The 24,944-nt window shown below is 45.8% G+C and overlaps 1 protein-coding gene across 1 annotated transcript in view; it reads left to right on the forward strand.

Annotated features, from left to right (window-relative positions):
- Window positions 1–832: 832 nt before the first annotated feature.
- Window positions 833–24,944, forward strand: part of EPHA10 (EPH receptor A10) — a 38,847-nt gene continuing 14,735 nt past the window's right edge. Inside the window, exons 1-6 of the mRNA XM_031464799.2 lie at window positions 833–981; window positions 3,091–3,155; window positions 3,891–4,569; window positions 10,292–10,447; window positions 10,936–11,286; window positions 23,905–24,035. Of these exons, the coding sequence (XP_031320659.2) occupies window positions 876–981; window positions 3,091–3,155; window positions 3,891–4,569; window positions 10,292–10,447; window positions 10,936–11,286; window positions 23,905–24,035 (1,488 nt within the window). The 5' untranslated portion in view covers window positions 833–875. The remainder of the gene's footprint in view (window positions 982–3,090; window positions 3,156–3,890; window positions 4,570–10,291; window positions 10,448–10,935; window positions 11,287–23,904; window positions 24,036–24,944) is intronic.

Consider the following 24,944-nt stretch of genomic DNA (forward strand, 5'->3'; position numbering starts at 1 on the left):
TGAGCCCGCTGGGGAAAGGGGTGCCTGTAGAGAGCGCTGCCTGTCCTGGTAGCAGGAGCAAGGACCTAAGGAACCAATCATTCATGCAAAATCTATCACCGCCCATCCTGACGTCCACATGATTTCCCAGCCTCAGAAGAGCTGCTAGTAGGTGGGAGTCTGTCTTCCACTTTACTCTTCTTTCTCGAATAGCTCTCGGAGTCGGGCTTGGCCCCTTTCGCCAGCCGCTGTGTGTGTGTGTGTGTGTGTGTGTGTGTGTGTGTGTGTGTGTGTGTGTGTGTGAAGAGGGCGGGGAGAAAAGGGGGCGGGATCGAGCCACGAGACACCAGAAGCCGCAGACACAGGGAGAAGCCAAGGCCTGGGAGACAGAGGGGCTCCCTAGAGCTTGGGGTCAGGACACCAGGATTCAAAACCGTCCTGCAAGTCCTGGGAACGAGGGGTCTTCCACGTTATCTCAGAGGCTGCAGGTGTCGCTGCCTCCCCGAGGTTCGCTCCTCCTTAAGCCACGCCCACATTGTCTACTTCTCAGGAACAAGAGGCTAAGGTACAGTGCTCTGGGCCACCAACGCCAACTCATCCCCCTCCCCATGAGCCCCATCAGCACTCAGCGCTGCCCCACCCCCACGGTTTGGAGATTGGCGGGACCCCTTCCTTCCCCCCTCCAATTCTCTGTTCCCCCTCTGGCCTATGAAACTCCACCCCTGGCAAAGATTGGTGGGCTTCTCGCGGCGGTGCCTAGTGATTGGTCCTCATGGATGATGGTCACCGGCGAGATCCCGCCCCTAGCCGGCGCTGGGGTCTGGGGGCACTGCTCAGCGGTGCTGGGGCTGGCGCGGCTTGAGCCGCCGCCACACTGACAGCTCGGTCTGCGGACCATGGAGACCAGAGCCGGCCCACATCCGCTGCGCCAGTTTGTCTGCCTGATGCCGCTCTGTCTCGCCTTGCTTTTGGGACCAGGGAGGCCCGGGACTGCCGAGGAAGGTGAGACTGGTGGTTGTTCTTGGAGCCTGGGATGCCAAAACATAGGAGGCTGGAGAAGTGGGGTGCTGGGGGAAGGAGTGTATGGAGAGACTAGAATCTATATTGGGGTTTGAAGCAAGCGGGCAGCGAGAAGCAAAGAACTGGAGAGACAGAGAAAAAAGGTGGCTAAGCAGTGAAAAAGAGAGGAACATTGAGGAACTCGGGGACTGGAGACCTGGGATGCTAGGGAAGAAAGAGACCAGAAACCGTGGGAGCCAGAGGCGGCCGTTCAGAGGCTGGTGAGACGGACAGGCTGAGCGATTGGAGGTGGGAGGTGTGGGGGCAGGGAGATGCGGAGGTGAGATCGGAGCATGGGGAGGCAGAATGGAGCCCGAACAGCCGGTGGCTAGGGGATCACTGCGTGGCAAACAGGAGGTAGAGCGCTGGTGGGGCGGCTGGAGGCGGAGGACGGAGGGTGGGTTCTGTGTCCCGGAGCTGCCCGACGTGCTGACCAGGGAGCTGTCCGCAGTGCTGAATTTGAAGCGTAAGACTAACGAGCGCAAACCGCGTTGCCGGGTTTCGGGCTGTCAGCTGTACCAGAGCCCGTGTCTTGCCTCTGACTCTGAATTTGGGGGAGCTGTACACTCAGTTGAATCCAGAGGCGTAATATCCAGGTGCAGATTCCGGAAGAACTGGAATCTGAGGCGTTGGCTGAGGGATTGGTCAGGGCGCTGGATCTCTGATGCTTTCCAATATGCAATTCTGATGTGCTGTCAGTTAAACAGAAATCGGGAAGCTGTCAGCTGTCCTGCCCACTGTCGCTGATGCCTCTTGGGCCAACCCTCTTAAATGTTCTCACCTTGGAGTCCCACCTCCTTTCTTAATCTCCAGATGAGTAATCTTCCGAGATTTGGGGATGGCCTGGACTCTGAGCTGCTGCGGTGCTGTCCAGACCAGTGCTTCTCTGGAACTGATACTAAGAGCAGAATTCAGACTGCTGGTCAGATGCCTCCTGGGGGAAGAAAGTGACTCCAAGCCTCTCTTGTGTAGGAGGGGTCGTGGTTTCACATATTAAAGGAGCCCTGACAGTCTTTCAAAGGCAGTGGAGGTGACAGCGCCTGACCAAGGCGCTGGCTGAGGAGATGAGAGATTTTCACTTCTCTTGCTGCTGGCAGGGTCTCTCCAGTTCGTTTTCCCTGGAGGCCCTGAGAGTCAAACTAATAAGGTTCAAGTTTCCTCCATCCCTGGTGACCCAAGACCTCAGAAGAACCCCTAGAGTATAAGTGAATTCAGGGGTGTATATAGGAATCCTTTTTCTCCCTCTTCTTGACATTCAGTTATAATTTAGGGACCCTGGGAAGGTGAGGAGATCACTGACATCCCCCTCCCATTTTTAGAACCAGTCTTAGAGTACTTGTCATGGATTCTGAGTCAGGCTGAATAATGGCTCCCCAAATATTTCCACACCCTAATCCCCAGAACCTGTGAATGTTATCATAAATAGCAATAGGCTTTGCAAATGTGGTTAAGGATCTTGAGATGGAGAGATTACCCTAGATTATATGGGTGGGCCCAATTGTAATCACAACTATCCTCATAAGAGGGACACAGGAGGAGTTAGAGATGGAGGAGAAGGCAATGAGATGACAGAAGCAGAGATTGGAATGGTGTGATTTGAAAATGGAGGAAGCAGCCACAAGCCAAGGAATCCAGGTGGCTACTAGAAGCTGAAGAAGGCAAGGAAATGGATTTTCCCCTTTTAGCCTCCAGAAGGGACCAGTCCTGCCAACACCCTGACTTTAGACCAGTGAAACCGATTTTCAACTTCTGGCCTCCAGAATTGTAAGATAATAATTTGTTTTGTTTTGTTTTAAGCCATTAAGTCTGCAGTAATTTGTTAGAGAAGCTACAGGAAACTAATATAGGCTCCCTCCTAATCATTGTGATTATTTGTCTTTAGACTAGAGCGCCTCACACCCTTTGTGAGGAAGTGTGGTGTGAGGAAAAGTTGTCCGTGTCCTTCGCCACATTCTTCATTTTCCCTGTTAGCAAATATGAAGTGAACTCACCAAGGATCTCACCCTCTTGAACTTCTAGCTCTCTGGCATTTCTGTTCTCCCCTCTCTCTAGTCATCCTCCTGGATTCCAAAGCCTCCCAGGCTGAGCTGGGCTGGACTGCACTGCCAAGTAATGGGGTAAGTGTAAGCCTTTCCCTCCCTGTCCCTAGGACACTCTGGTGGTCCAGGACTCAGAACCTTTAGCTCCTCGTGGTTACATCAGATCAAAATGCTCCTCGGAGCATGTGGTCTCCACCAGCCCAGGCTTCAGGCCAGAGTGGCCTATTAGAAAACATTGAGTCTTCGGTCAGGAAAAAAAAAAAAAAAAAAAGCAAAAAGATAAGTGAGAAGAGAGCTAGCTGTGTCTAGGAACAGAAATATGGCATCTGGATGGAGCCAATGCTGGACGGGGCCTTGAACTCTGTAGATCCTCCAAGCAGTGTTGTTGATGGGTGGATTGACAGAACAAGAAAGACTGGGAATACAAAAAGAGGCTTGGAAACTTGAGGTAGTGGTGGGGAGATGTGATGGTGTAAGAGCAGCTTGGTGTCGAGGAAAGGCGCTGCGTGTCAGGAGACCCCATTCCTAGCTCTCCACCTCTACCTCCACTAGCTTTCCAGCTCTGCTACTAACTCGACGTATGTATACACTCAAGTTACCTCTCTCTGGAGCCTCAGTTTCCCCATCAATTGTCTCCAACATTTCTCCCATCTCTGTGTCTTGTAATTTCAGGGGTGGATATGGGGAAGGAGGGGAGAAGAGAATGCAGAATGAAGGGGAAGGGGAGGGGGTTCAGCCCGAGTCACCGCCAGGACTTGACCTCTTGGGGGCGACTTGGCTCTGAGCTGCCTACATCTTTGTTCTACACCCCAGTGGGAGGAGATTAGCGGCGTGGACGAACACGACCGTCCCATCCGCACATACCAGGTGTGCAACGTGTTGGAGCCCAACCAGGACAACTGGTTGCAGACTGGCTGGATCAGCCGTGGCCGAGGGCAGCGCATATTCGTGGAGCTGCAGTTCACACTGCGCGACTGCAGCAGCATCCCCGGAGCCGCGGGCACCTGCAAGGAGACTTTCAATGTCTACTACCTGGAAACCGAAGCCGATCTGGGCCGCGGGCGTCCCCTCACAGCGGGCAACAGGCCCCGCAAGATTGACACGATCGCGGCAGACGAGAGCTTCACTCAGGGGGACTTGGGCGAACGCAAGATGAAGCTGAACACAGAGGTGCGGGAGATTGGTCCGCTCAGCCGGCGGGGTTTCCACCTGGCCTTCCAGGACGTGGGCGCATGCGTGGCGCTGGTCTCCGTGCGCGTCTACTACAAGCAGTGCCGCGCCACGGTGCGGGGCCTGGCGGCGTTCCCAGCCACCGCAGCCGAGAGCGCCTTCTCCACGCTGGTGGAGGTGACCGGAACGTGCGTGGCGCACTCAGAAGGGGAGCCCGGCAGCCCCCCGCGCATGCACTGCGGCGCCGATGGCGAGTGGCTTGTGCCCGTGGGCCGCTGCAGCTGCAGTGCGGGATTCCAGGAACGTGGTGACATCTGTGAAGGTATCCAGCGCTCTGGGGGGTGTGGTGTGGGAGTGTAGCACTCAGATGGCAGTTGGGAGAGAGTGTGCACTAGATGAAAGAGGCAGGGTGGGGAGTGGGGAAGCCGTAGGCTGTGGAGCCCAGAGTTGTGACTTTCTGTGGCGCTTCCAGTTACCGCAGCCAGGACCAGTGAGTGAAGTTAAGGGAGGTGCATTGACTCCATATAAGAAGCATCAGGGACCTATATTTCAGGCACCACGACAAGCACCTCACACAGGTCTTCTCACTTATTCAGAGCAATAAAGTCATCATTATCCCTATTTCGCAGATGAGGAAACAAGCTCAGAGAGATTAACCCCTCACCTGCAGTTAGGAAATGGAGAACCAGGATTTGAATCCAAATTTGCCCAACTCTCAAGTTCTTTCCACTACACCATCCTGCCTCCCTTATGCATAAGGAAGAACACTACAGTAGTCCAACTCGTCGAGCAAGGGGCTAGTGGGATTGGGTACATTATAGAGAGTGAGCTCCCTGTCACTGACAACATGCAAGTCAACAACATGAGCTGGAGAGGGCAAGAGATTGGGAGGCTGCACTAGATGACTGCTAAGATCCCACCCACTTCTCTGAACTAGAGTCACTGTGCGCCCTAGGGGGATCCTCCATGTTGCGGTTCTGTTGGGCTCTTTGGTCTGTAGGGGCCCCAGGATCAGACCTCCTCTTCTCTCCCCTATTTGTGGCTTTCAGAATTGAGGGTAAGAATGGGGGATGGATGTGTGCACTTAATGGAGAAAGATCAAGTGATACTTTTTCTAAACCAGGCCCTTTTCTGGGTGCCAGGGCAACAGAAATGAATCAGGCACAATCTCAACTCTTGAGAAACTAACAGCCTAGATGGAAAGATGTAAAAATTTAAAAATCACGACAGGGTGATATACGGTCTAATAGAGGGATTAATACAGTGGTGGGAAGACAGGGCAGGGGGTGGTGACTAAACTTGCTCTCATTTCTTTGTTCAGTTATCCATTCAATATGAATTGAGAACACACCATCTGCATTTATTGAGGGTTTACTATATGTATGTAGATGAATTTCACCATCTCTTCCCTGGGGGAACTTGTGGTTCAGTAAGGGACTTGGAGACATGAACTTTCCTGAGCTCTCCAGGTAAGGTTGCGATCTACCTCTGTGCTCTCCAAACCTCTATTTCTGTTCTCACTCCATGGTATAAGCAGTGACCTACTTATGTGTGTTTCCACCACTGGACTAGGAACTTCTTGAGCTCAGGCAATGGGTTGTATTAGTCTCAGCAGCTCCAATGTCCATAACAGGACATATGGTAGGTGCCCAATGGAAATGTATTGTGTGAATGAGCAGTCATCATAGGGTGTGATATGTATCAATAGAAAGCTGAGGGATCCTGGAGACTGGAGAACCCAATTCTAAGGGTGGAGAGAGATGGTGAGAAGCCCTTTCTTCCAGGCAGCTGAGAGCATTCTGGGTTGAGAGATTGTGTGCAGAAGCACAGAGGCAGGAGAGAACGTAGCATGGTTGGGGCTTGGTAAGTCAGCATGGCCGGAGCAGGGGGCATTTGGGGGTGTGAGGGGTGATGGGGCTGGAGAGGGGCAGGGGCAAATCATGAAGGGCTGAGGGGTGATGGGGCTGGAGAGGGGTAGGAGCAAATCATGAAGGGCCTTGAACACTGGGATAAAGAGCTTAGACTTTAGACTTTAGATCATTAGGGAGGATTTGAAGCAGAGAGGTGACATATTCAGATTTCTATTTTCAAAAGATAACTCGAGCTACAATTACAAAGAAAGGATTGGAGAAGGAAAGAATAGAGACCAGAAGATGAGGAAAGAAGATGATCCAATAGTTCAGGAGAAAGAGCACAAGGTCTGAACTAAGGCAGTAGCAGAGATCATTGAGAGATGAGGATGGATGTGATAACGAGAAAGCATCCACAGCACTTGGTGACCATGTGATCCCAGAGGAGAAAGGAGTCTTTTTGACTTATATGCATCTGGAGGACTGAATGGATAGAGTAATTCACTGGGGTAGAGAATGCAGATCATGGATGGACCTATGAAATTGATGGTTTCCATGGTGCCTTGAAGTAGAGGTAGCTAGAACATGGGTTGGGAGCTCAGCAACAGAGAGAGATGCTACTTGAAGTCGCGGGTGTGGTGGGGACAGACCAGGGAGAATGTATGGGGCCAAGAAGCAAGAGGGCCAATGATGACGTCTCACAGAAGAGTAACACATAAGGGGAAGTGGGAGAAACGGAGCCCATGAAAGACTGCAAGGCAGTGATCAGAGGCTAGAGGAGAGTGTGATTTCATGGTAGTCAAAGGCAATGAGATGTCTAGGAGGGAATGGCCTGCAGGGTTGGTGAGCAGTCAGGTAAGGTGTGGATTGGCCAGTGTCTGCCTGGTGAGAGCAGTCTCAGCTGAATGATGGAGAGAGTGACCTGCTGCAGTGGGTAGGATGAAGGAAGCCAGAACTAGAGCCAGGGAAGGTACACCCTCTCTGGAGTCTCGGTTTGAAAGGGGAGGAGAGGGTGGCATGTCTTGGGGAGGACATTGGGTGGAAAGAGGTTTTCTACTGTAGGTGGGAGCCTTGTTTACATGATGAAGGCAGGAGCCAATGGGGTACCAAATGGGGGGCGGGGACCGTGGGAGTGGCTGGCCTCAAGGAGAAGTATTTTATTACCGATGTGGGTCAGAATTGCTGACGCATGCTGCTAACAAAAAGCAGGCCATGTTTTGTCAGTTTTATTGGTTTTGCAGACAGTGCCCTACTGCCCGCACCCTAAATGGACTGCTTTTAAAGCTCCACTCCCTGTACTGTCAGTGGGAAGTGCTGGTAGACAAGAAGCAGGGTAAGAATCAGGAGGTGAGATGCCCGAATGAAGGTAGTCTGGGAGGAGGTGAAGGGTGAGATCCAGAGGGAAGGAGGGGCTGATCTTCAACTGGAGTGGGGCTCACCCCTCTTGCAAATCTGGAAGGAAGGAAGGAGAGGGAAGATGGGTGTGGATGGAGGAGTTTGTGGGTTTGAGAACCAGGCATTGAGAGAATAACCACCTGATGGCCTCCCCTCTCCCTGTGAGGTAGGAGGAAGGCATCTGTACCAGTGGACAGTGGGATGCTGGTCTGTCTTATTCACTGCTGTCGCTCCGGAGTCCAGAACAGCAGCTGGCTCATAGTAGACGCTAAAAAAAAAATGTGGGATGAATGGATCAGGGGCTGGAGGAAGGGGTTTGGATACACTCTGGGCAACGAGAGAGACAGACACACAGTTAGGAATCCAATCCCACTTCTGACTTAGGCTGAGACCAGACAAAGGCCATTTGTAACGGCATCAACTTTGCCTCTGAGAGGAGGGAACTGGAGAGGATGCCAGGGAAAGCTTCTCAAGGGAGGTATTATTTTGAACTGAGGTTTTGAAAAACATAGGAGTTTGCCAGGAGAGAAGGGAGAAGACCCCGAAGTGCAGAAAGAAGAGTTCAGTGTGACATGGCAGGGTGGGAGCAGGGGGTTGGCATTGTGGAGCTGTTGGAGAGTTTTAAAAAGGGAAGTGAAATGGTCAGATTTGTATTTAGAAAGTGAAGGCCTTCCACATGCCTTCTGTGCTAAATACAGAGATCTCTCTAAAGGCAGATGACCCGGACTTTTGTTCCTCCTCTCCCAGCCACTAGAGCAATTACTGAAAGACTTGGGGTTCCCCTTGGGGGGAAATCAGGGTGTATGACCCGTGTCTTCAAATCTCTGTAGGACTGCCCTGGAGCAGAGGGACCCAAGCAGACATACTATGGCTCCACAGGGCACACTGAGACCCTGTCATGGTGGCATGAGGTGGGTGCCACGCAGGGAGGCTGATCTGGGCTCAACAGAACTTTCTAACTGCCAGCAGCAGAGGCAGCCCCAGCAGAAGGTGGCTCCCCATTACCAAGTATCTGAGCAAAGACAGTGGCTACTGCTAGGAAAGCTGCCTGAGGGCCACTGGGAGTTGAACTAGACAAACCCTGCAATTGTGACTCTGACCTTGAGGAAAAGAGGGAGGGGCCAGAAGTCAGGAGTCACTTCCTGAGTCCTCCCCTCAGTACAACCCTCTTCTAAACAGAGTCTCTTAATGTAGAAGTAACCAGTGTCTAATGGGGCTGCCCATCCCTGGGACCCCAGATGCCCACATGCACATGGAGAAAGGGAGCCTCCAGCGTTCTTTCCCCTCTGCTGTGAGACTCGGCAAACAGAGGTGGGCAGGTCATGCTTCACATTTGACTGAGGGTTTCTTGAGGCCAGAGAGATGCTGGAAGTGGTAGAGGTAACACTGGAACCCAGGTCTCTTGAGTTCCAGCATGGGCTACTGTTGCTCGGGAGGCCATGATGTTAGTGAGTTCCACGCTTTGTTCTGAAGGCAGAGATTTCCAAAGGTTCCTGGGCTTCCGAGGCCCTGCCTAAAGCTGCCGTAAGCCCAGGATGCTAGGTGAGATGAACCCTCCCAAGCTTAAGCCTTCCAGATAATGGGAACCCTCAGTTCCCTTGCCCTCTTCTCCTGGACAGCCTGAAAGTTCTTCCCAAGGGCTAATCTACACCCCTTCTGCTGTACTATGTCTTCCTGGGACTGGAGAGCAGCCAGCCTTCCACAACCAGCTACACTAGAGAAGAGGGATAGAGAAGTCCTGGCAGGGGCAGGGAGCAAGGTGAGGACCACCCCAGCTCTGAGACGAGGGCTAGGAGCCATTTGCCTCCGTCCCGGGCCCAGCTGGTGAGAAATTTTTTAAAGTGGGTGTTTAGCTGTTCCCACTTCAGGCCTGAGATGGAGGAATAGTAATTACTCCCATTATTGTGTAAATGTTGTCTGTGCTGTAAGCGGTTTGCCTGTTTTATCTCAATCCCCCAACCACCTTTTGGAGGTAGGTGTTCTCTACAAACCTCAGAGAGGTCGACCAACTTGCCCAAAGCCACACAGCAGATAAGGGGTACAAAACAGCTGCAAACCCAGGTTGTTTAGATACAAAAGCCTGTGCTCTTAACAAATGAGTTTTGGGGGAAGGGAAGTGAGAGTAGTGAAGTAACTGATGATGTGTCAAGGGTAGAACCTAGAACTTTCTCTCTCCACCTGGCTGGCTCTTCTCTCAAATTGGAACCAAATGTGTCAGCTGAGGATTTATGATGCATTAACCCCAAATAGTGGTGGTGGGAGGGTGAGCTCTGACAACAGTGTCTGTGTCAGAGTGTTTGTAACTGGGAGTGGGAGGGTGTCTGTCCTGGGTAACCGGGGAACACCTCTTGGAGGCACCTCTTTTCTGCTCTCACTCCAAGACTGGAAAGCTTGGCATTTTTTTCTTCTGGTGGGCGTCAGGGCAGTATGGTGTGGGCTCTGAAACCAGTTTGCTTGTGTTGGACTCCCACTATTTACTAGCTGTGGGACTTGGGGCAAGTTACTTAACCTCTCTGAGCCTTAGTTTCCTCATTTGAAAAATGAGGCTAATGTACGTACCTCACAGGTGGTTGTGAGCATTTAATGAATTACTAAGAGTGAAATACTCGTGTTCACACATTAGGGGCTTAGTAAGGGTGAGGTGATACTGGGTTGTTCAGTGCTGGAGTAGCTGAGTGGTCCCCCCACTCCATTCCCCATCAGAATTCGAGGATATAAGCCCCCTAATGAGGCAGTCAGGACAGTGGGGGAGCAAGAAGCTGTGGAGGAGCCCCCTCCTCACGCAGTTCCTCCCCGCAGCCTGTCCCCCAGGGTTTTACAAGGTGTCCCCGCGGCGGCCCCTCTGCTCGCCCTGCCCCGAGCACAGCCGGGCCCTGGAAAACGCTTCCACGTTCTGCGTGTGCCAAGACAACTACGCGCGCTCACCCACCGACCCGCCCTCGGCGTCCTGCACCCGTGAGTCCCCCTCCTGAATGCCTTCCAGAGGTGGGGCAGGGAGGGGGCGGTTCAAAAAGGCGTGGTCGAGGCGTCGGTGAGGGCAGGGAGCACCAAGGCGCATGTGGGGCCAGCGACCTGGTTGGTAGGGTGGAGGGAGGGGAGCCTGCTGGGGAGGGATGGGGGCCGGGGCCTAGGGTTGGAAGAACAGGACCACAGAGAGAGGGATGAGGTTAGGCTTCTTGGGGGATCGTAGAGTGGACCTCCCCCACCGTTCCCGCCCTGGCCTCTCCGGACTCTCCAGGCAGGAGGGGGCCTTACAGCCCGCTCGGTCCCCAGATCCTCATCTTCGCCCCCCCACTAACGTCCTCCCACCCTCTCACTGACCGCGCCCCACTCCCACATCCCGCTCCTCACTGGCCCAGTCCCGCCTCGCTGACCCCACGCCCCCCACCCCGCGCCTCCTTCCCGCAGCCGCCTACTGACGGCGGCCGCCCCTGTGTCCCCAGGGCCGCCTTCGGCGCCGCGGGACCTGCAGTACAGCCTGAGCCGCTCGCCGCTGGCGCTGCGGCTGCGCTGGCTGCCGCCGGCGGACTCGGGCGGCCGCTCGGACGTCACCTACTCGCTGCTGTGCCTGCGCTGCGGCCGCGAGGGCCCGGCGGGCGCCTGCGAGCCGTGCGGGCCGCGCGTGGCCTTCTTGCCGCGCCAGGCGGGGCTGCGGGAGCGCGCCGCCACGCTGCTGCACCTGCGGCCCGGCGCCCGCTACACCGTGCGCGTAGCGGCGCTCAACGGCGTGTCGGGCCCGGCGGCCGCCGCGGGAGCCACCTACGCGCAGGTCACCGTCTCCACCGGGCCCGGGGGTAAGGCCGCCCCGCGTGCTTCCCCATCCCGCGCACCGCGAGCATCCCCACAGCCCGCAGCCACTCCAGATAAACCTCGGTCCCGGGTTTCAGATCAGCGCTGGGCACAAAAACCTCCCACCGAGGGGGCCACGGGGGAGGGATTGAGGATGCAGGTGGCTCTGTGCCCCTGGGCCAGAGAGGTTATGAGTGTTCAGCGAGTCTGCGGAGCCAGTGCGTGCTTTTCCTTCTCCTGACCTCGCTGGAAGGCTTTGCCCCACATCCACCGCCGCAGTTGCCTTGCTACTCATTTCCCCGAAAAAGAGGTGGAAAGTCTCTCGATCTTTTGCCCTCCCTTTTCAAAAATTTCAGTAGGAAGCAGAATCATTCCTCCTCTCCTGTCTTAGAAAGAGGGACCTGGTGTGTCCCCTTGCCTCTGTCTCTCGGCCTCTGCAAGGGTTTTGCTGCACGAGTCATCTCTTTCCCGGTCCTGGAAAACGGCGAGGTAGCCGGAAGGGTCAGACTGCAGAAGCGATAGAATTCACTGGTCAATACACGACAGTCATGTTTTGGAGTCTGGAACTGAGATGAATAAATGAAGACCTACAATCTTTTTATACTATGCCTTCCTCATTCTTAACATTTATTTTGATTTGTCTCTCACTCAGCTGGGGTACACCATCAAGTAGTCCTTCAAGTATCCTTTGCAAGAAAGATCAGTGAGTGGTGTGGTTTCTGAGTCTTTTCGTATCTGAGAACATATGATTGGTTTGTGACTCTGCTTCCCTGTCTTCTGGCAGTTGTATTGCAGAGAAGTCTGAGGCCAGGGTCATTTTCTTTCTTTTGTAAGCAACTTGGGTATAAATGTGAGCACGCGTGGGATGTTTGTATAATTCTTTACCATACTGGTGAAAATAAAATTTAACCAATATTGATCTCTTTTTATTGAGTTTGGCTAGAATATAGTAAAACTTTTGATCTACATACCTTTTTTTCTGTTTTCCTGGGGAAAATTTTTTTTTAGTTATTGCTTGGGCTAGAACTTCTGAAAGCTCCAATCTCTCTCTTAAGAATCTCTAAGCCTTAGGTTGTACATCCATTTTCTGATTCTTAAATCTTGTCACTTCCTTTGTCATTTTCGGCTCTTAATCCATTTCCTCTGCCTCTGGGGAGAGGTTTTCCAATTTGTCTGGTTTTCTGGAACAACAGTTTTGTTCTTTGTTTTACTCTCTCTATTGTGATTTAACATTTGCCATTGCGTTTACATTTTACAAAATTCAGTACAGAGAAAGAAAAAGCACCCATAATCCTATTAACCAGAGGTACACAACTAATATCTTGGAGTACATACTTCCAGATTTTTTTCTCTCTGTATCCATATCTAGAACTATCTATTATAAAGTCCCTTTTGCATGATACACGTAATACAAGTTTTTATCTGGTACTTTCTATTAACAATCTTGGTATAGATGGATTTATAAGGACATATTCTTTGTTTCTATTTCATTAATAAAAATACTAAGCTGCCACTGATTGAGGGCTGCTCTGTGTTGGGCACTGTGCAATGTGAATTTTTTTTATATTAATTCGCTTAAACAGAATGATAATCATCTTTCAAATGATGAAACTGAGAGGCCAAGTGAATTTTCCAAAGTTAGCCAGCTAGTGGTGGAGACCCATCTTTGAACTCAGGTCTGTCTACCACCAAAGCCCTGTGCTTTTAGCCTCTTGACCGTATATTACTTTCACTTTTTACTAGAACTTAAAAAAAAATCAGCAATGGATGTTAATTTTACAAAATGCTTCTTAAGCATCTTTCAAGATGACCACATGGTTTTTTTCTCCTTTGACCTGTCAGTATGGTGAATTCTATTAACGGGTTTTTCAATGTAAGCTCTTTTTGCATTTCTAGATTATACACTACGATATGAGGGTATTATTCTTTTAACATTTGCTGAATTAATTTGCTTATATTTTGATTTTTTTTCCATCTAGATTTATAAGAGATTAGTGTTTTTTTTTTAAATTATTGTGTTCTTTGTCAAGTTTTAACATTTTGGTAATGCTGGCTTTGAAAAAGTCATTGGAAATAATCTCTTCTTTTTCTCTGCTCTGGAACAGTTTAAATAGCATAATTATCATTCTTTGAAGGCATGCAAAACTGCCTGGGAAACGTTCTGGGCCCTGTTCCTTCTTCTGGGCTCTGTTTGATGATATTCTCTATCTTTTCCATAACTTCTTAAAAAAAAAAACAAAACAGATTCATCTTGGCTTGGATCATCTGTCCAAACCACAGTCAACTTTTTTTAAATTTATTTTTAAGTTTTTTATTGACGTATAGTTGACTTACAGTGTTGTGTTTTTCAGGTGTAGCAAAGTGATTCAGATATGCATACATATATGTGTGTGTGTGTATATATATATATATATATTCTTTTTCAGAGTATTTTCATTATAGGATATTATAAGATATTGAATATAGATCCCTGTGCTATACAGTAGGTCCTTGTTTTTTGTTTGTTTTATATAGAGTAGTTTGTATATGTTAATCCCAAACTCCTAGTTTATCCCTCCCTACCTTTCCCCCTTTGGTAGCCAGTTTGTTTTGTATGGCTGTAAATCTACTTCTGGTTTGTAAATAAGTTTACTTGTATCATTTTTTTAAAGATTCCATATATAAATGATATCACATGATATTTGTCTTTGTTTGACTTTCTTCCCATAATATGATAATCTCTAGGTCCATCCATGTTGCTGCAAATGGCATTATTTCATTCTTTTTTATGGCTGTGTAGTATTATATATATTAATATATATATTTATATATGTATATAATTAATATAATATTTAGTATTATATATATAAAGTATATATATATATCAACTTCTTTACCCATTCCTCTGTTGATGGACATTCAGGTTGCTTCCATGTCTTGGCTGTTGTAAATAGTGCTGCTACGAATGTTGGGGCACATGTATCTTTTTGAATCAGAGTTTTCTCTGGATAAATGCCCAAGAGTGGCATTGCTAGATCATACATTAACTCTACTTTTAGTTTTTTAAGGAACCTCAATACTGTTCTCCATAGTGGCTGCACCAGTTTACATTCCCACCAACAGTGAAGGAGGGGTCCCTTTTCTCTACACCCTCTCCGGCATTTATTATTTATAGACTTTTTAATGATGGCCGTTCTGACTGGTGTGAGGTGTTACTTCATTGTAGTTTTGATTTGCATTTCTCTAATAATTAGCAATATTGAGCATCTTTTCATGTGCCTATTGGCCATCGGTATGTCTTCTTTGGAGAAATGTCTTCTATTTAAGTCTTCTGCCTATTCCTTTTTCTCTTGAGTATTCTTGCCAGAAGTTTATTTTATTGGTTATGACAAATAATCAGCTCTTGAATTTATCAATTTCACTGCTCTATACTTTTGTCACTTATTTTATGGTTTTTATCTTTATTAATACCATCCTCCTGCTTTCCTGAAGTCTTTTTCTAGGTGAGTTCAGTGCTTAGTTTTTATATTACAGTTTTAATATTTTAAGCCTATAAGTTTTCCTCTCAGTGTAGCTTTGGTCACATCCAGTATGTTTTTTTTTTAATTTTATTTATTTATGTATTTATTATTGTATTACTTTTTTTATTTTAGGGGGAAAGTAACTAGGTTTATTTTTTCAGAGGAGATACTGGGGATTGAACCCAGGACCTCGTGCATGCTAAGCATGCACTCTACCACTTGAGCTATACCCTCCCCCCTCCAGTATGTTTTTATATATAATATATCACATTGTTAGTACTGTCTTTTTTTGTAGATATAATTCACATACCATAAAATTTCACATATCTTTTAAAGTGTACAATTCAGTTGTTTTCCCTTTGCAACTATCGCTAACTATCTTGTTCCAGAACATTTTCATCACCCCCCAAAGAAACCCATTAACAGTTACTCTCCATTCCTCCTACCACCCTCTGGCCCCAAAAAACCACTAATCTACTTTCTGCCTCTATGGATTTGCCAATTCTGGGCATTTTATATACATGGAATTATACAATATGTAGACTTCTGTGTCTGGCTTTTTTCACTTAGCATAATGTTTTCAAGGTTTGTCAATGTTTAGCATGTATCAGTATGCCATTCCTTTTTATGGCTAATATTCTAGTGTATGAATATATCACAGTTTTGTTTATTTATTCAGTTTATAGACTTTGGGCAGTTTCTACTTTTTGGCTATTATGAATAATGCTGCTATTTACATTCATGTACAAGTTTTTGAGGAAACATAGGTTTTTCAGTTCTCTTGGCTATATACTTAGGAGTGGAATTGCTAGATCACATGGTGTTATAGACAGACTTGTCTCCCCTAAATTCATATGTTGAAGCCCTAACCCCTGGTGTGATTGTATTTGGAGATAAGGCCATTAAGGAAATAATTAAGGTTAATGAGATCATAAGGGAGGGGCCCTAATCTCAAGGACTGTTGTCCTTACCAGAAGAGGAAGAGACATCAGAGCTCCTTTGCTCTCTCTGTGAAAACACAGAGGAAAGGCCAGGTGAGGACACAGCAAGAAGGTGGCTGTCTGCAAGTCAGGAAGAGAGCCCTCACTAGAATACAAATATAAATCTGCAAGCATCATCTGGGATTTCTAGCCTCTAGAGCTGTGAGGAAATAAATTTTTGTTGTTTAAGCCACCCTATCTGTAGTCTCTTGTTATGGCAGCCTGAGCTGACCAATACATATGGAAACTTTTTATCTTTTTGAGGAGCTGCTTAACTTTTTGAGGAATTGTCAAACTGTCTTCCAAAGCAGCTATACCTTTTTACATTCCCATCAGCAATGTACAAGAGTTCCAGTTTCTCCACATCCTCACCAACACTTGTTATTGTTTGTCTTGCTGATTTCAGCCATTCTAGTGGCTGTGAAGTGGTAGCTCATTGCAGTTTCAATTTGCATTCCCCTAATGACATCTTTTCATGTGCTGGGTTTTCTTTTTGTCATTGAGTTATAAGAGGGTTTTTTTCCCCCTAACATATATATTCTGGATACTAGACCTTTCCTAGGAGTGCTGTATAACAAAGCACAAAGAATTGGGTGGCTTAAAACGAAAGAAATTTATTGTCTCACACTTCTGGAATCTAGAAATTTGAAATCAAGATGTCAGCAGGGTCGTGCTCTCTCTGACTGCTCTAGGGGAGAATCCTTCCTTCCTTCTAGCTTCTGGTGTTTGCTGGCTGTCCTTGGCCTTTCTTGGCTTGTAGGCACATCACCCCAATCACATGGCCCTCTTTATCCTGTGTGTCTTCACATCGTCTTCCTTCTATGAGTGTCTATCTCTCTGTCTAAATTTCTCTCTTCTCATAAGGACACCAGTCTCACTGGATTAGGGCCCACACAAATGACCTCATGTTAACGTGATTACCTCTGTGAAGACCCTATTTCCAAATAAAGTTATATTCTAGAGGTACTAGGACACACAGTTCAACATATAACAACCATTATGATACATGATTTGCAAATATTTTCTCCTACTTTGTGGGTTGTCACTCACTTTTTCTCCAGTTGAGATATAATTACATTTAACATAATATTAATTTCAGATATACAACATAATGATTTGATATTTGTATATGTTGTAAAATGATCACCACAATAAGTCTAGAACATCCATAACCCACATTGTTACAAATTTATTTCCTTGTGATGAGAAATTTAAAGATCTACTTTTAGCAATTTTCAAATATATAGTGTAGTATTGGTAACTCTAGTCACCATGCTGCACATTACATCCCTAGGACTTATTTATTTTATAACAGAAAGTTTGTACCTTTTGACCACCTTCACCCATTCTGCCTGCCCCTCACCCTCCACCTCTGTCAGCCACCCGTCTTTCACTTTCCTGAGTGGTATCCTTTGAAACTCAAAAGTTTTAAATTTTGATTAAGTCCACTTAAATTTTTTCTTTGGTTGCTTGTGCTTTTGGTTTCATATTTAAGAACCCACTGCCTCAGTCAAGGTCATGAAAATGTAGACCTATGTTTTCTTCTAGTATAGTTTTGACTAAGATTATTTTAGAGAATGTGTTTTAATTTCTGGTTGACTTGCTTTCATTTTGTCATCTTTTTGTTTCGCATTTTACTGCTTCATGTTTAGAGAAAAAAGGTTGGTACAATTTTTTGCTTTTTAAAGTAACAATTGAGGTTTTCTTTGTGGGCTAAGATACAGTAAACATTTTAATGATTCCATGGCTGCTTTGAAGCGATATGTATTATTTTTGAACTGGGATGTTTTCTTTCTCTTTCTCTCTCCATATATAGCGTGGGGGGGGTAGGTAATTGGGTATATATATATATATATGGGTATATATATATATAGTATATATATAGTAATTGGGTATATATATATATAGTATGACAGAGGTTTTATATATATATATATATATATATATATATATATATATTTTTTTTTTTTTTTTAAATGGAGGCATTGGGATTGAACCGGGACCTGGTGCATGCTAAGCATGCTCTCTTCCACTGAGCTATACCCTATCCCCACCATTTCCTTCTTACTGTCTACTTGATGTTCCAAAGACTAAGCAGTTTAAACTTCCCATTCTGCTTGTGATTTTGTTAAGCTCCTTATACTTATAATGAATTTTCTTTTCAATTTTGCTAATGTGCATTTAGTTTCCCTACAAGCCTTTCTCACCTTCTCCACTTTAATCTCATCCCATTCTGTTTCTTTTTCTTCTCCATCTGTTTTCTCTTCGTGGCCTTCTGTTTCTACTTCAGGAAGCTGTGTTTTCTTTCATCTTCTTGAAGATGCCAGACAGCCTCCTCACTTGTTCTTCTAACTGTTGTACTAAATGACTCTTAAAGATCTGCTCCTCCTGAGTCTTCAGAATAATAATTTTTTTGCTTATTCAGAAATATTTTTTCATATGCCCCATTTTTGGTGTTTCTGTTTACTTGTTCTTGAACATAGAAACAGCTGATGCTTGCAGAAACAAAAAACCAAAAAACCAAGATATGTGAATTGTCCTTCGGATTGGTTTGTAAGGCTTTTAGCTGCAAGTAACAATACATCTTAATCCAAATGACATGCAACTGGCATGATCTCATAGCTTACCTAAGAAGAGTGGAATTAGAGCTTTGTTAATTAAGCAGCTCAACAGTGTTCTTGAGGACCCAAGTTCTTTCTGCCTCTACACTCTGCCATCCTTATAACAGGCTGGTTCCCTTAAGGTGGCAGGTTGGATGCAGCAGTTCCAGACATCACATCCTAACCATGCAGGGCAGAAAAAGAACTGTTTCTTCCTTGCAGATGTCTCTTTAAGAGCAAGAAATCTTTCCCAGAATCCCTCCTTCCCTTAGGTGGTTTCTCATTAAGTTGGGCAGAACAGGATTATAAACCCAACCCTAGCCCAATTATTGGTAAAGGGAGTGAGTGCACGCAGGTGTTTTAGAACCATCAGAATTAACCTGAGTCACCTGGGGGTGGGGAGACCCTGAATCAAAAACTGGGCTCAGTCAGCAGGGAAGGGGACATGGCTGTTGAATAGATTTCCAATAGTGTCTTCTGTAGTCTTGGTACCACTTGGGTGCTGGCTGAACCTTCTACCTCTATATCCTAGCCATCTGATAGCTTTCAACAAATGCTTTTAAAAATGACATTTCTAGCTCTTTCCTTTCCCTGCCCTCTATCTGCATGTACAAGGGATTGTGCCACTTCCTAGGATGTTTCATCACTCTTCTCCCTTTGGTACCTACACCTTGTCCGGGATCTGCCATCTCCAAGTGCATTTAGGCTGAAGAGGCTCTCTCTGGGAACAGGGAAGAACACTTTTCCTCCAAGACAACTAAGCGATAGCATGATGCCTGTGAGTTGTCCCGTTGACAAAGACTTAGCTTTTTTTTTTTTTTTTTTAAAGAGTCAGACAGTGGGAGGAAGGATAAAGGATCTTTCAAGTTATTTCTAGGATGGGAGGCCATGTCACTCTGTGGGCAGCATAGCCTGGGGGGTTACTACAGTTGCATTTTTCAGTCTATTTCCATTGGTTTTATCACAGGTGGAAATATGCGACTCTGCTCCCCCTCCCTCCAATCTGGCAATCAGCCATCAAGACTAGTTTATGGTGATGTTCTGTGTTTTCAACTCTTTCTGTATCTTTAGGTATTAGAATTTGGGAGAGACTGGAGGTGAGGGTTGCTAGATGGTTACCATTTAAAACTGGAAGCCGCATTCATGCACTTTTCAAAGAGCAAGCCATAGAAGCCCTTGTCTCCACTTCCTTGGCCCATTGCCGCCTGCTGCCGACTTCCCCTCAATCCCCTGAAGTCACCAGGAGCCTCCACATTGTTAAAGCCAGTGGGCACTTTGAACCATCATCTTCCCCTGTCTCTTCTCAGCATATGACACTGCCCGCCAGCAGCTCCCCTTACAGATTAACTTGTATTTGAGTGCTTGCTCTGTGAAGGGTATTGTGCTAAGCTCTTCATATGCGTTACTTCATCAAATTCTCACCGCAAGCCTAATGAGGTCGTTATTGTTTGCAACCTACACACAAGGAAGCTGAGGCTCTTGCTTGAGGACTAGAGGTTAATAATGGAAAGAATCGGGAGAGAACTTTCCTAAATGTTCTCTTCCCTGGGCTTCTGTGGCCTGGTTTGCTCCTGGTTTTCTTCCTACCTCTCTGGCTCCTCCTTTCCAAGCTCCTCTTCCTTTGCCTGCCTCTTAAATTTGGTTGTTTTGGGGGCTGATTTCCTGAAAGCGTTTCCTTCTCTCTTTCTGTGACTTCTCCTGGGCAGTTTCTTCAGGTCACCTTCCACTGGCTCTGGGATCTCCATCTCCCTCCCAGATACCTTCTGTGAGCCTCAGAACCACTTATCCGGCTGCCTTTCCAGCATCTTCTCTTGGGAACCCCTCTGCTCAACACACCTAAATTGAAGCCATGATCTTTCCTCCCAATAACCTGATGGTACCTGCCTTAGTTCCAGCATTATTGCATCTTTTTATGTTTGTTTGTTTGCTACTGTCCTCCCAACATTATCTGGACTAGATTAGTGGTTCTCAAAATAGTCTGCACATTGGAATCACTGAGAAGCTTTTAAAAAAAAAGATACTAATGCCTGAGTCCCACCCCATAGAGATTATGATTTAATTGACTTGGGTTGTGTGATCTGGACATCAATTTTTTTTATTGTGGTAAAAAACATATAACATAAAATTTACCATATTAACCATTTTTATGTGTATAGTGCACTAGTGTTAGCTATAGGCATGTTATTGTGCAAACACCTCTAGAACTTTTGCATCTTGCAACATTCAAACTCTATGAACATTAAACAATTCCTCTTTCCCCCGCCCCCAGCCCCGGCAGCCAATATTCTACTAAGAGTTTGATGACTTTAGGTATCTAATATAAGTGGAGTCGTGTAGTATCTGTCTTTTTGTGACTGACTTATTTTACTTAGCATAATGTCCTCAAAGTTGATGTTGTAGCATGTGATGAGATTTCCTTTTTTTAGGCTGAATAATTTCCCATTGTATATCGAGACCACGTTTTCTCTCTTTTTTCAGCTTTATTGAGATGTAATTGACATATAACATTGTATAAGTTTAAGTTGTACAAGGTGATGATTGGGTGCATGTGTATATTGTGAAATGATTACCATGGTGAGGGTAGTTAACACATCCATCACGTCATGTAGTTATGTTTCATGCTTGTGTGGTGAGAACGCTGAAGATCTCTCTTAGCAACTTTCAAGTGTACCGTACTATACATTAGATCCCCAGAACTTACTCATTTTACAGTTGGAAGTTTGTATTTTGGGCCAACATCTCCCCATTCCCCCATCTCCTAGCTCTTGGCAAAAACCAGTCTACTCTCTGTTTCTATGAGTTTGGCTTTCTTAGTTTCTACATAAAAGTGAGGTCATACAGTATTTGACTTTCCATGTCTTGTTTCACTTAGCATAATGCCCTCAGAGTTCATCTGTATTTTTGCTAATGGCAGGATTTCTTTCTTTTTTTAATGGCTTCATGACATATCATTAAATATATACATATAATAATTTTCTTGTCTTAATCCATTCATCCGTCAACAGACATTTGGTTTGTTTCTACATCTTGGGTATTGTGAATAATGTTGCAGTGAACATGGGAGTGCAGAAATCTCTTCAAAATTGTGATTTCATTTCCTTGAGATACAGACTCAGAAGTGGGATTTTTAGATTACATGGTAGTTCTATTTTCATTTTTTAAAACAACCTTCATAGTGTTTTTCACGGTGGTTGCACTAATTTACATTCCCACCAACAGTCCACAGGGTTCCAATTTCTTCACAGCCTTGCCAACACTTGTTGTTTTCTATTCTGTTTTGTTTTTGATAGTGGCCATCCTAACAGATATGAGGTGCTATCTCCTTGTTTTGATTTGCATTTCTCTAATGGTTAGTGCTATTGAGCATCTTTTCATGTGCTTATTGGCTATTTGCATATCTTTTTTAGAGAACTACCTATTCAAGTCCTCTGCCCATTTTTTGGAGGGGAGGTAATTAGTTTTTTTTTAAATTTATTTATCTTTTAATGTAGGTACTGGGGAATAAACCCAGGACCTTGCGCATGCTAAGCACGCACTCTACCACTGAGCTATACCTTCCCCCAACTCTGCCCATTTTTAAATTGGGTTATTTGATGATGTTGTTGTTGTTGAAATGTAGTTTTTTTTTTTTAATATGCATTTCCATGTTTATTGTAGTTTGCAGTAATCAAGATACAGAAACAACGTAAGTGTTCATCAATGGATGAGCAGATTAAAAAAAAATATATATATATATACACATACATACAATGGAATACTACTCAGTCTTATGAATTGTAGTTCTTTATATATATTCTGGACATTAACCTCTTATCAGATATGTGGTTAGCAAATATTCCTCCCATTCCATAGGTTGCTTTTTCACTTTGCTGATTGTTTCCTTTACTGTGCAGGGAAGTTTGGTTTGGAGCCATTTTTCTATTTTTGCTTTTGTTGCCTGTGCTTTTGTCGTCCTATCTGAGAAATCATTGCTAAATCCAATATCATGAAGTTTTCCTCTCTATTTTATTCTAGGAGTTTTATAGTTTCAGGTCTTACATTTAGGTCTGTAACTCATTTTGGGTAAATTTTTGTGTGTGGTATAAGGCAAGGGCCCCACTTCATTCTTTTGCATGTGGTCATTCAATTTTTCCAGCACCATTTATTGAAGAGACTTTCCTTTTTCCATTGTGTGGGCTTGGGCACCTTTGTGGAGAAGCATTTAATCACATATGTGAGGGTTTAGTTCTGGGCTCTCTGTTCCATTCTATTGGTCTATATTTCTGTCTTTATGCCAGTATTATCACACTGTTTTGTTTACCATAGCTTTGTAACATTTTGAAGTTAAAAAATAAGAGACTTCCAGATTTGTTTTTCTTTTTCAAGCTCATTTGGATTATTCACGGTCTTTTGAGAGTCCATATGAATTTTATAATATTTCTTTCTATTTCTGCAAAAAATGCTACTGCGATTTTGATAGGAATTGCATTGAATTTATAGGTCACTTTGGGTAGTATGGACATTTTAACAATATGAAGTCTAAACTCCATAAACACAGATGTCTTTCAATTTATTCGTGTCTCCTTTCTTTCCAGCAGTGTTTTGTAGTTTTTGTGTGCAAGTCTTTTGCTTTTTTAAATTTATTTTTTGGTTAATTTTTTTATTTTTTATTTTTGATGCTAAATATTTTATTCTTTGTGATGCTATTGTAAATGAGATTGTTTTTCTTAATTTCCATTTCAGACTGTTCATTGCTAGCATGTAGAAAGGCAGCTGATTTTTACATTCAATTTTGTATCCTGCAACTTTGCTCTATTCATTTATTAGTTGTAACAATGTTTTTCCGTGGAATCTTCAGGGCTTTCTACGTGTAAGATTATGTCATCTGTGGACAGAGATCATTTTTACTTCCTCCTTTCCCATCTGGATGCCTTTTATTTCTTTTTCCTGCCTAACTGCTCTGGCTAGGACTTCCAGTACTATGTTGAACAGAAGTGGCAAGAGGAGGCATCCTTGGCTAGTTCCTAATCTTCAAGGGAAAGCTTTCAGTTTTCCACCACTGAGTGTGATGTTAGCGTGGGCTTTTCATATACGGCCTTTATTATGTTGAGGTAGTTTCCTTCTGTTCCTAGTTTGTTGAGCATATTGCCTCTTGACCAGACCGTTGGAGTAGTTAAGTAGCTTGTCTTCCTGCTGCCTGTGCTCTCTAATGTCTCCAAACCACAGAAAGTGTAGAAAGATCCTGGGGGATTAGAACCAGCCACCATGAGGGAAGCTGGAGTGTAGGGGGTGGGCAAGCAGCCCGTGGCGTGGTGCTTTCCTGTTAGGAGCCAGGAAGCAGAGAGCAGTGGGGTGAGAGCAGTCTCCTTTTCCTCTAGTCTCGCAGAATTTATTCCTCAGGCCTCGCCCCTCAGGAGCCTCTTGCCCCGCCCACCGCCCCTCGGCCCCGCCCCAATTTGCTCCCACGGCCCCCACCGGTAATCCCCGCCTGTCCCGCCTTTCCGCCCCCTAACCCTGCCGTGCATTCCGATCTGAGTCCAGAACCTGGCATTACTTACTTTCAGCGCCCTGGGAGGAGGATGAGATCCGCAGGGACCGAGTGGAGCCCCAGAGTGTGTCCCTGTCCTGGCGGGAGCCCATCACTGGAGCCCCGGGGGCCAACGGCACGGAGTATGAGATCAGATACTACGAGAAGGTGAGTCCGGGTCTGGGAGGGACCTGGGGCTGCATTCTCGGCTGTGATCCGCCCCCCTCTCCCGCTGGCTTCCACCAGCTCCTCCCAGCCAAAGTTCTTTCTTTCTAAACATCTCTTTGGGCTCCCTAAGTGGCCTCCCCAGCTGGCGTTTCTTCCTGTCCCCTCCACACCATGGACCACGCTGCTTGCCCTCTCTCCCCAGGTCTCCGTTCATCACTGGCCATTTTCTCCATTTTCACTACTGTTGCCTAGTGTTTCCAGTTGACAAAAAGCCTTCTCTGGGGGCTGACCGAGATGTCGTGTGGTAGAATCATGTACATACAATTTGCAACCTTTTTAAGAAAAAGAATGCAGAAGTGTATTGTTTCAATTTTTACAAAAAAGTACGACTGTGGGAGCAGGCTGCTAGGTCAGGTGGTGCCCTGTGGCTGGCAGTGAGCTGGTGAATGTTTAACGGCCAGCTCTATAGAACAATGAGTGTATGCATTGTTATTATAATTTGACTGATGTGAAGAATGTGTAACCCATCATTTGCAAATAATAACAGAAAATATACAATGCTCCTTATTGTAAACTCCATATCGCCAATTGATTCTTATAGGATAATACTCTGCACTGATTTTTGCTGACCTCTTGTATCTATTGTCAGTCTGTGGTTTGACAGAGGGAGTTACATCCCAGCCCACGATCTCTTTTCCCCATAAGTTTATTGTCTTTGAATTTGATATGCAATCTGCGATTACACTGATTCTCTTCTTGGTGCAAATTGTATTCATTAAAGCGAAACCTTGCCTTCTACTTAGCAATACATGTGTCAGAACTTCACTCCCTCCTCAGTGACTCTAGGGACGTCTTTGCTGAATCAGATAACGGTTTTTGAATAGGAGAAGTCTGTGAGTTGGGAGCAGG

Source organism: Camelus dromedarius, chromosome 14 (genome assembly GCF_036321535.1).
Source record: "Camelus dromedarius isolate mCamDro1 chromosome 14, mCamDro1.pat, whole genome shotgun sequence".
NCBI lineage: Eukaryota > Metazoa > Chordata > Mammalia > Artiodactyla > Camelidae > Camelus > Camelus dromedarius.